Source organism: Centroberyx gerrardi, chromosome 4, assembly GCF_048128805.1.
Source record: "Centroberyx gerrardi isolate f3 chromosome 4, fCenGer3.hap1.cur.20231027, whole genome shotgun sequence".
In the NCBI taxonomy this organism is placed as follows: Eukaryota; Metazoa; Chordata; class Actinopteri; order Beryciformes; family Berycidae; genus Centroberyx; species Centroberyx gerrardi.
This window is the reverse complement of record NC_136000.1, coordinates 31,135,018-31,147,088: the sequence shown is the minus strand read 5'-3', so window position 1 is coordinate 31,147,088 and position 12,071 is coordinate 31,135,018. Positions and strand designations below refer to the sequence as shown.

The window sequence follows — 12,071 nt, the reverse complement described above, 5'->3', positions numbered from 1 at the left end:
GGCAATTACCATCTCGGCAGAAGGCTAAATTGGCCATCTACATTGACTCATTTACGTGATTATACATGTACTATGTCCTCTCTTCCACACACACACCTTTTATGTGATCATGCTTTTCATTGCCTTACATATAATGGGATTACAATAATCTGAACGAACTATACCAATCAATTTCCATTACTGTAAAAAGGGAATTAGAGGGACATATTTGAAGGGAAAAGGTATTTAGATTGTGAGCTCATGTGTATATAGTGCCCAGTGGTAAGCAGTTGAGGACTTGGCTGTGAAATGTTGCTTAACAGGACATCCTGCTTAGCCTCTGTCAGCGTAGGGCCCAGGCCTGGCCTATACATACATTCATACCCTCTGTATCACCCTTTTACTCAGCTCATAGTACCCTCCTATGCTATCCTCCTCTGCTTACATGTTCTTACCCAGCGACATTTCCCACCTGGCCATGTGGCAACCTCTCGGGCTGGTGCCCTCTATTTAAGCAGTTGCGGCAATCAGGCAATGAAAGACAGGTATGTCCAGGTCCACCTCCCCACAGACTGGAGAGTGCGGACTGGGAAGTATTGGCCTCATATTACCTGTCCCAGGGGAAGCCTGCGGTGCTGGCCTCGGTGCTGAACCCCCCTGTCTGCTCTTGGTCTCCTGTCCCTTAGTTCCCCCTGGGATGCCACAATACATACCGCCCTCAAAGTGAGGCTGCCTGGTAAAACAGATAAAAACTGAAGTAAAGGACATGATTTTAGACTCTGACCTAAGTTTTAACTCTAATTTTAACAAGCTCACTAAGACAGGCTCTCAGAAATCTAGCTAAAGTGAGATCTTTTTGAATTCAAAAAGAGGCAGAAAAGCTTATACACACTTATACACAAGCTGGACTACTAGCTGACTGGACTACTACTCTTTTTACGGGGCTACCAAAGAAATCCATAGATAAATTACGAATAATTCATTTCTCCACTACACTGGATACCTGTGTTTTTTAGAATCAATTTTAAAGTCCTTTTAATTGTCTATAAAGCACTAAATGGCCTAGCACCTTCATACATTAAAGACTGTTTATCATTTTATGTCCCTGTCAGAACACTTAGGTGCTCCACTGCTTTTTTATTAGAGGTCCCAAAGGTTAAAGACATATCTTTTTAATCTGGCTTTTAATTCATACTTTTCTTTTTTCTTCTTTTTAGTCTTAATAACCTGTTTTATGCTTTTATTTTGCATCAGTGATTTTACTGCTTGTTAAGTATTTACATTTAACTAATTTATTATTTACATTTATTTCATTTCTTAATTTTGTTTATTATTATGTGAAGCACTTTGGGCTACAATTCTTGCTATACAAATAGAGTTTATATTATTATAGATAGATAGATAGATAGATTTAATTGTTATCATTATAGCACTTTTTAAACTAATTTTAACACATTTCTAACACTGCAAAAAACAAATTTAAGGAATTAAATCTAACAAAAAATATGAAATCAACCGAACAATAAAATCAAAGGGAGCAATAGTGTTCTGCAAGGTTATATTATTATTATTTCAAGTCCCTTACAACAGTTTTGTTTTTTTGTTTTTTTCATGGTACTTTTAACTCGTATACCAACTAAAGCAAAGCCACTGAAATACAGTACCAGTATATCCATTGTTTGCTGTCTTACTTGAAATTTTTAATAACATCAAATATCTTGTGGGTGATGTAATGCTGGCAGCTGACTCTTGGTGAAGCTGCACAGGGAGATGTATGCCAAAACAAAAAGGAAAGAAAAAGAAAGAGGAGACAGCGAAGGAGAGGTAGAGGCAGAGGAATGAAAGGTGAAGTGTGGGATTAGAAAAATGATGTGGAAAAATGGAAAATATTTATAAAATAAAATCCCCCTCGCACCGACGGTCAGAGTAATGGATACATATATGAAATTTGATACGTAGCATAATATTGTTGGACCGAAGTGTATTAATCTCCCTCCAAACAAAAAATGAAGAAAAATATTCTGACGTACTGTTCCACTTGATTTGATTATATGGATAAACCTGTGAATTTCCTCCAAGACCTGCGAATAAGCCTGTCTCTCTTTCTCTTTATCACTCTCTTCCCATCTCTCTATACTTCATCCCCCCTTCCTTGCCCCATCTCCCACATCTTTGTGTGGAGGAGTGCAATAAAAACGGAATACTCCATTCCTCTCTTTCTCTCTCTGTTACACCGTGTTTTTGGGAATAATTGTTGGTCAAGTTACCCGTTAAGTCAGTCAGTCTCATCTTTTAAGTCTCTTTTAAAAACATACTTTTTTAGACTAGCCTTTTTGTGATTCTTGTACTATTATATGACCATTTTATTTTTCCTATAGTTTAATTCATCCGTTGTTGCCTTTGCTTCTCTTTTAATTTTTACCATTGTATTCTATTATTTACTATTGTATTCTATTTTTTATTCTGTAATGCACCCTGTAAACTCTAAGAAAGGTGCTATATAAATAAAGTTTGTTATTATTATTTAGCTTTAGGTCTGCTAAAAGTTCTAATTTTCTCACTTTTGAGATGTTGCTGCCTCACTCAACATAGTGTATGCTAAAGTGTTAGCATGGAGCGTCAGAGCCAACAATCTAAACATGGATGATTTTGGTGTCTATGTTCTCATCACTTAACAGCTAAGTTGGCTAACAGCCAAATCTCCCACAACCTTGGTGTATTCCTTTAAATGAATGTACTACATTACAATGTACTGCATTGTAATGATGAATGTAGAATTACTTTCAGAGCATTAAAATACTACTAATCAACTGCTCTCTTTATCTTTCTGCCTCTTCCCAGAGGATGAGCCTGTAGTTTTCGCCACCAACTCCCTCCAGAGGCGTAAGAAGGGGTTGGGCTTGACCGGGCTCCGCACCACCAGCTCAGGCTCCACCCACCAGAAGAACAAACCGGGCCTTCTGATCGGCTTGCCGCAGGACTTCCGACAGATCTCGTCCATCATCGACGTGGACATCTTGCCCGAGACGCACCGACGAGTACGACTCCACAAGCACGGCACCCACAAACCTCTGGGCTTCTACATCCGTGACGGGGTGAGCGTCCGGGTGACACCGCAGGGCGTAGAGAAGGTAAGACATGGTAGAGAAGATCACAGGTGAAGCGATATTACCTGTAGTATGGGGAGTGGGAAGAACACTATCTATAGTGTGGCGCCAGCTGTACCAAGCAGCCACAGATAGCCACAATAGTACCAGAGGTGAAATTATTCTGCCTTCAGAATAAAAGCGTCACATTTGTCACTGTCATTTTAGGAAACAAAGACCTAAGTACTGTCATAAATATAAAACAAAGACCTAAGTACTGTCATAAATATATGTTGTTAGTGGGAGTTTTTGAAAACAAAGAATTGTGTTTTTATTTGCTACCGTTTCTTATTTTCACTTTGACACTTGGTATTATGAAAAAGATCTTTTCCGTTCAAAATGAAAAGCTATATCCACAAACCTGTTATGTGGCCTATTTTTCAATTCATTGTCATTTATCATAGTCATTAAATGTTTATTTGATTGATGATTATACAGTAGTGCATTTGAATAAATACACATAATTTTTGCACGTTCCTGCATTCGTTTTATAATGGGCCACTCCGAGGCTGCATGAATAGCAGTAAATTGAGTAGTACATGGATTGGTGCTTATCTGACTGCTTAATAATGTATTTGGTACTTGTATTGGTTCATCCATCTTCCTCTTCTTCTTCTGCTTCTTTTTCTTCAACTTGGAGAGTAGATAATCGATAATGAAAATCGAATGTATATTTTGTACGTACATGTCTATTTGTCATACCTTTCCTGATCTCAGATCTGGTTCCTAAGCTCTTAAAACCTTTGTCAGAGAAATGTGACATTTAATTATCTTCTCTCCATTCTTTCTCTTCCTCCTCTAGGTCCCAGGAGTGTTTATATCTCGGCTGGTGCGTGGCGGGCTGGCAGAGAGCACAGGGCTGCTGGGAGTTAATGATGAGATCCTGGAGGTCAATGGCATCGACGTGGCAGGAAAATCTCTGGATCAGGTGAATACTAATAACTAGGACATGGAAGTAAATGTTTGGCCAGTGTCCAGAATTAACTTGTAGGCTCACCTGCCAAGTCCCAGCAAACTAAAAAATATTGCTGCCAAGAGTAATTTTTAATGGCTAATTAGTGTACATTTTTCAAGCCTTCATTGGCCAGCTGATGGTCTTTGGATTCTCCCGCATATGCTGTCTGTAATCAGTAGGCTGTATTGATGGTTCTTTTGAGAAACCTGGCTTTGCTCAGTGTGCTAGTAGTAGCTAGCTAGCTCGCTCGCTAGCTAATTGTTGGTGGTAAGCTAAAGTTATGCTAGGTCTTGCTGTCCACCGGAATAGAGGCTGTAAATTGTCAAGCTGTATGAGGTGTCATTGAGGAAGGAATGAACGGTTCAAATGAATGGTTTCATCGTGGGGGCAATAAACATGTAATGCTTGAAGTAGCGTCCTCTTTCCAACGGTCTGTCCATCACATCAGGTGACAGACATGATGGTGGCCAACAGTCACAACCTCATCGTCACGGTGAAGCCGGCCAACCAGAGGAATAACGTGACGCTTCGTGGCAGTAAGGTGTCGGCTGGCAACACTTCCATGGGCTCGGCCGGATCCACGGGCTCCGCCCCATCGCACGATTCGCCAAGCCCCGCCTCTCAGAGTAACCCCATCACTGCAAGGTAAGAAATGGACAGAATGAATAGAGGAGAATTTAGCTTTGGATTTTTTAAATGTAGCCACTCAAACAGACTAAAAAGTATCTTCAATAGATAACCTTGATCAAATATTTGTATCAGTAGAGGAAACTTTGAGTTCTTGCAATATGGTCCCTCAATTGTTTGACTCTGTTTTCCACTCTCTATAGTGTTTGTTATGGCCTGTACCTGAAGGAAGCTAGACTGATACAGGTTTTCAAAGGCAAATACCAATGGCAATATCTTTTGGACTGCAGATATTTTGTACTAGCATTCAGTAACATCAAATTTGACCATTTTGCAATTTTGTAACTGACCATGGCAAAAAATTCCACGAAATTCCAAGTGTTGAATGTTTGATGGGGTTATATCAGCCTAACCCTCCGTTTTAGATGTACTTATTCTACTGTTTTCATATTTTTCCCCGTTGTCTGTCGTTACCACAGCAACAGCGTTGCCGAGGGCGACAGCGAGGACGAAGACGACGACGGCGACCTCATTATCGAGAACGACAGCCTCCCGCCCTACGTTCCCCACCGGGTAACCAACGGCAACAACAGTAACCACAACAGAGACTCGCCTGGCAGCAGGCCGCACAGCGCGACATCGGTTAGGCCCCTCCCACAGAGCGTCTCAATGCCCAGTAGCGTCGGCGCGTCCCTGAGCGACAGCTCCATGGCCACGCCGGATCACAACGGAAGCCCCTCCCACACAGCCAGCAGCAGCAGCCAGGAGAGCATGAGAGAGGATGGCAACGTCATAACGCTGTAACCATGACAACGACAGTGGGCTGTAACATGGCGCCATAGCACCTTTTTATTTTTACCGTTCTTCCTCTCGATTCACTGCTACAGGTTCTCCTTTTTTTTTTTTTTATGAGGGTGGACCGAGTATTTTAACTTTCTCGACACATCAGGAATGCTGACAGAACTACAGTCAGGAGACACAGGAGAGAAGGTTCCGGTAGGATCTGATCCCAGGCCAGCGGGGGTTCATCATGTGTTTTCAGAGACTTCCCCATCGACAGGCATAGCAACAGCTCTCGTTATATTTCTGCCACGTTATATTTCTGCCACATATGGCTTTGGTATTCAATTATGTTGTAACACTAGGATATTATGTCGTTTTACAGCCTGGCATGGCAGACATAGAAACACAATGACTGCGAATCACACTTTATTACGTTGCTATTATGAAATTATAACACTAATAGGTTTTTACAGCAACACTTAACCATGAAGTCTAAAGAAAAGGACGGGAAGCACACGGAAAGGTGTGTAAAACACATGGGTGGCGCATATAACAAAACCTATATGATGGAAAACAGCTTCATATTTTCAACACATATTTTCAACATGTTTGTCAGCAATTCATTGAAAGTGTTGATGTTTTTACACTCCGGGGTTTCCAACAATGGAGAATGGAAATGTCTAGTACTCTTGTAATGTGGGAACCCAGTCTGAGTGAAGGTAGTTTCTCAACTTAAAACCTGCTAGTGGAACAAAAGGGGCAGACGGTGACCATACTTCAGGTTTTGACCCCAAAAATGTAAGACATTAGGACCTAGAGAAATCAGTTCCTCTCTCCTCCTCAAAGAAATTAGGCTTCTTTTCGTGTAAATGCAACTAAACAAGCATGATAAAATAACATATACGTGTAAACTCACATACGGACATGGACACAAACACGCTTATTACTGTCGGGGGTAAAAATAAGGAAATTCCTGTCATGTTTGAAGAGTTTGAGAGCAGTGCACCATGGGACATGGGTCACACGTACAGAAAGAGCACTCTTGTCTGGATCATATAAACTTGCGTATGTGTGTGTGTGCGTGTGTGTGACCATTTCCCCTGCTGAAGCACTGGGAGTATTGCCTTACAGCCAAAACTGTCAGCTCAATCAGCCAGACACTACACTCTCTCCCTCTCTCTCTCTCTCTCTCTCTCTCTCTCTCCCTCTCTCTCTCTCTCTCTCTCTCTCTCTCTCTCTCCCTCTCTCTCTCTCTCTCTCTCTCTCGCTCACTTTCAAGTTCAGTTGAAATAGTTTATTAGAGCGACTGTCAAACAGAATCAATGTGACAAAATAGTTTACAACATACATCATTTACAAAAGGAGCTTACAACTATTCATACATTCACGCCATATTGATTTTGAACAAGTGTACAATAATATGCGACAGATCATGATAAGTCCTCTGAAGCGTCTTCCCCTCGACGACTAGCTGCTTATTCCTTTTTTCGGCCACCTGAAATAAGAAAATGAGCGCTGTGTGTGTATGTGTGTGCGTGTGTGTGTGTCTAAGCAGCATCAGATGGCCAAGCAGACCATCTACGTAACATTATGACATGGCGTTTCCCTTGGGTCCGTTACTACATTGTTTTCTTCCAACCACACCTGTGTGTGTGTGTGTGTGTGCGCGTGTGTGTGTGTGTGTGTGTGCGTGCGTGCGTGTGTGTGTGCGCGTGTGTGTGCGCTCATGATTGACTTGACCTTAAGACATAACTGGCAGATCCCTGGGAATCCTCCTGAAGCATCATTATTGAATCAGCCTGCTAACTCGGTGGTTGGCAAAATATGAAGAAAAAATATTCACTAGGGAAATAAGAGTTACAGTTTTTAGAACTTTCTTGACCTGTCTGAACTCAAAATAAAGGTCTGTTTTACAAATGTTACCGTCTCAGAATACCTGTAGCTCTTACACCAGTTCTTCAGCAGCGCCCATGGATTATGTAAAATGCATTTGGGATGGTCAGATGTTGGTGTGCCCATATATTCCTCCCTGATCAGAGCTAGTCAATATGTTTTATTAGTGTTATTTTAATATCAGATGACCAGAGAAATCATTCCAGTGGTGTGGGAAGATTTTACTCAACAGTCTGTAAAACCTGCAGTGAAACCTGCCTCACTCTGCCTTAAGAAGCTGCTAACACACCTACAACTATTTCATTAGTCTGGCTTTCAGTGGAGAGTTTTAGTGTCCCATGATGGTCTAAATGCTGTTTCAGAGGCTTTCCCACCCTGAAAAGAATTAAATTCTGGGGTAAACACTGAATACTTGTATTTGTTGGGGGGGGGTTGGTATGGATTTCAGCCTTCAAAAACTCATATCAGTGTAATCCTAGTGAGAATAGTTCGGTTGTGCCTTGGCGATGGCAGTGGGAAAGCCCTATTTTGTTACCCTGACCTCTAGAGTCAAGCAAACTACCTTTGAAACATAAACCATTTTGATTCCCTGCGAGGACTTTGACATTTGACTGGTCGACTTGCGGCTATTAAATATGTGGAGAAACAGCATTGTACTGGCTTCCAGGGCATCTTGGTTAGGGTGGATCTCAGGCTGAGTGGCAGCATTGGAGATGAGCCAGTGAGATAACAGCAATCTAATAAATCACCATGTAAACAAATCCACAAGTGGCGTTTTACAGCGATTTTTCACTCGGATAGAATTTTCTTTTTAAAGCACATTTGTAACTGTCTTAACCCTTCAAGTTTAAGTTGTTAAAAATGGTCTCCAATCCCATGTTTTGGTTTTGTTTATTGTCCTAGGTATTGATACACATCGGAATTTAGGGTGGGGAAACACAGATAAATTCCTAAGTATATTGGAAGTAAGCCTGGTGAAACAGCAACATAGATCCTGGAAGAAGATACCACAAAATAGCTAGTTTGTTTTTATCAAACTTGTCATGTCTGGCAGTCATATCCTGTGTGTGTGTGTGTGTGTGTGTGTGTGTGTGTGTGTGTGTGTGATGTGAGATGAGAGAGTAGTTAGGGACAGCAGCCTACACAAACTACAGCTTCATTTACAGTACCACGCTAATAGGAATACATCATATTCAGTACTCACTCTTTCTTTTGTTTTGTTTTATTATGATTTATTTGATTTAATTTTGTCATTTTAATTCTAATTTGGATTCAATTATTTTTAGCAACCAGAAAAAAATACACTTTTCTCACCTTCTTCAAGGTGAGAAAGCCCCAGTATTTCCCATTACTCGATAACAGATGCGTTGGGTTCCCATGTGATCTGGATTTCATTCTTCCCTACAATGATATGAAATGGTTTTCATCTAAGCCAAGACTTAATTGTGTATGCACAGGTGTCAAACATCCCAGAGCTGTACATAGACGCAGATAGAATTTGGCCCTTGCATTTTTCTGTGGCAAACAAGACAAGTTAGTTCCATAATCCTCTTCCATAGATGTTGAGAAACTGGTACTGTTCTATATATTGTACTGGTCTATGCCCACAGTACAGCCTGGCTAAAGTGTTTCTTGCTGTGTCCAAATTCTGTTCAAATTAACAGTCAGTTAAGATTCAGATTTAACTTTTAGTCATACAAACATTTCTCAGAGCCAGACATAATCTCATTGGTTGAGTTAAATCTCAGTGGTCAAGTCAAAGAAAGTTTTTTGGAGCGCAAGTTAGCTAACTGGCAAACTTGAATGGCAAAGAAGGAACTCTGGTTATAATATATCGATAAAATGTAACTGGCAATGACTTATTTTTTTCATTCATTCATGACCATGGCATTCATGATGTTAACAGGTCTGCAGGCTAACTGACTAGTTTACCAGCTAGGTAAGCTAAACTACGCTAGTATGGCTAGTTTGAACTTGGAAGGTCAGCTAGGCAAACTAGCTAACCTAGATAACAGTATTTTTTCAGTTAGTAGCAGAACGCTGGGCTTCATATTAGCTTCCTCCTCTCTTACCTCTTGCCTTTTTCACTGGGCTTCAATCTAACGTCACTTAGCCAGAAAAACTGTGGTTGTTTGGCTCCGTCCACTGAGGTTTAACTCAACCAATGAGATTATTTCGACCTCAGAAATGTTTGTGTGACTAAAACCTAAAATCTGCAGTTAAGACCAAGCGGCCAAAACCACTGGGAATTTTGAAGCCAATAAGGAAGTTAATTTTGAAGCCAATAAGGAAGTGAATTTTGAAGCCAATAAGGAAGCGGCGCCACTTCCTTATTCAAAATTCCCCCGCGGCAATTCCTCTAACGTCCACTAGGTACTGGCTCCAAAAAGACAATGGGACCACAACCCAACTTCTCACTCAAAATATATAGTCAATACATTTTTTTGACAAGAGGTTATGGTCTCAGTAGCTAATTTCACTTATTCTAATGTGTGTCCTTATGGCAATTTTCTAAATACTTCGCGTCATTAACTACTGTGTCATTAAAAGTATATAACTGTTATAAAACAGGGTTGTTTTCCTAGTGATTGACAGGTCGCCTGTCCAGTGACCAGACAGGTTGCCGATTACGGACCAATAGCAGGCGGCGCTGCAGCTCTGTGGACGACCCTCGGCTTCACTCTGGCTGCTCCGGCTCCAAAAAATGTCAACATGGCGGCGCTCGTGAACCCCAACTTTTGGCTTCAAAACGGCCCTTCAGAAACCTATGGGTGACACAGGCTACGGCCAAGACGGTCCCTATTAACCGTGCTGAAAAGTGCAGCATGCAGTGTGTGAACATGACGCATGACAATATCAATATTCTCCATTCAAACCATATTGCAGCGGACACGTTTAAAGCATACTGTTGATCTCTGCAATTGGTTCATTTGACCGTCACTCATGATAATGTTGGGTAATTTTTCACTCAACCAGTTCCTGGTTAGTACTTAATGTTTAACAATTTTATCTGAGAAAGTAGCGTAACATCCTGGTATTTTCACAATACTGATTTTGGAAAGAAAACTAAACCAAGTTTAATTTAATATGGTGAATCAGCCTACTGATCAGCAGGCAATACATGCTTTTCTGGACATGCTGCTTATCAATGGCTATGGAGGAGCATTTGATATATATTATCCTCCAAGTGATGTGTCCACTTTGTCAGGCAGGATAAATCAAGCGCACCTCATGTCGTTGCAACCTTTGAGACCACAGCTGAATATATTTTTTGTCCAAATGTGATGTCAACAACAGCTTAACACACGCACGCACACAACACTAACACGATTTTCTTATTTTCGTTCATGTAAATGTAATAATATATAAATGTAAATGTAAGATTATAAAACAAGGGACTTTTTGATTACCTGGGAGAACTTTTTTTATGTAAGAGAACATTTTATAATATGTGTAAAATATGGAGAGTATTTTTCTTATTCTTGTACTTTGAAATTGTATATGAGAGGAGACGGGGAGGAGAGTTTATAACCGGGGAAAATGGAACTGAGTTAAACAGTGTGTGGAAGCTCGTCACTGAATGTGACTGAACACGCACGAATTCTGGATCATACTTCATCAATCCTGGCTTAAATTGTATGCAGAATAGGCTGTCATCTTACATCATCCTAATATTATGGAGATACTCATCATCACTGGAAACATTTCCTAACCATTAAATCATCAAAATCCTGTTTTTTGTTTGTGAACAGCTAATTAAATGCTTAAAACGTCGCTAAATTAAAGACAAAGAGGTTTTAATTGTCGTTAAACTTAAATTCTCTCTTCTTTCTTTTTTTTTTTTTCAAGGTGACATATGCACTTTTGTTGTGTGTATCCATTTATACATGACTAACATCGTATTCGTAACATTACCATGGAAATACAACTTCCATAGACCACAACACCAGCAGTAGGCAGGATAACGCTATCATACTCAGGATAACATCTGTCATATTTGAAGTTCTTATCTGAGTTATTGTAAATGAGGTAGTCTATGATGTGTAACTGCTCCAGTTGATGATCAGAATCCTTGAGTATCCCCCCAAAAATAATGGGACATTGGTGCGCATGTCAACACACTCATTCCAAGGTTCATATATTAGGCGCTAATTATGGCTGCATCCATAATTTATCTTTGCTTTCATGTGATGGCCATTTTGTATCCCTCCCAGCAAGCTCTGGGTTTAAGTCAATTGGGAGCAGTGGTGGAATGGTAAATAAAAAGGTTGTGGGTCATCATGAGGCAAACAACCACCAATAGAAACAAAAATAACTTACGTCAGTTTGATAGGAGTTACTATGATGTATACGATGCATTTACATCATAAAGTCAACCTAAGAAGGAAATAACCTGAGTTTAGGTGGGTTTACCCTCCACTCCCTGGTTGGGACGCAAAATGGCACATCCGCTGGAATTCATCTCCCCTTCTAAACTACTTTGCAGATGATGCTTTACTTAAACTTTGAGAACCAGTCAACAGGGATGGATTGTAAATGTTGTGGTTTTGAATCTAGATGATCATATTGCCTTGACTGCTCATGCCAAACCCCTTGATGTCACATCTTTGCAGATCTGAGCTCTTTCTGGCGAACAGAAGTGGCTAAGAAGAAGCTAGAAGAAGCTCGCCTTTAACTTGACCTCCCCA

General features: G+C 40.5%; 1 protein-coding gene across 1 annotated transcript in view; it reads left to right on the top strand.

Annotated features, from left to right (window-relative positions):
* Positions 1-5,511, top strand: part of pard6a (par-6 family cell polarity regulator alpha) — a 29,731-nt gene extending 24,220 nt beyond the window's left edge. Inside the window, exons 3-6 of the mRNA XM_071915083.2 lie at positions 2,821-3,110; positions 3,928-4,053; positions 4,529-4,725; positions 5,187-5,511. Of these exons, the coding sequence (XP_071771184.1) occupies positions 2,821-3,110; positions 3,928-4,053; positions 4,529-4,725; positions 5,187-5,511 (938 nt within the window). The remainder of the gene's footprint in view (positions 1-2,820; positions 3,111-3,927; positions 4,054-4,528; positions 4,726-5,186) is intronic.
* The last annotated feature ends 6,560 nt before the right edge of the window (positions 5,512-12,071 follow it).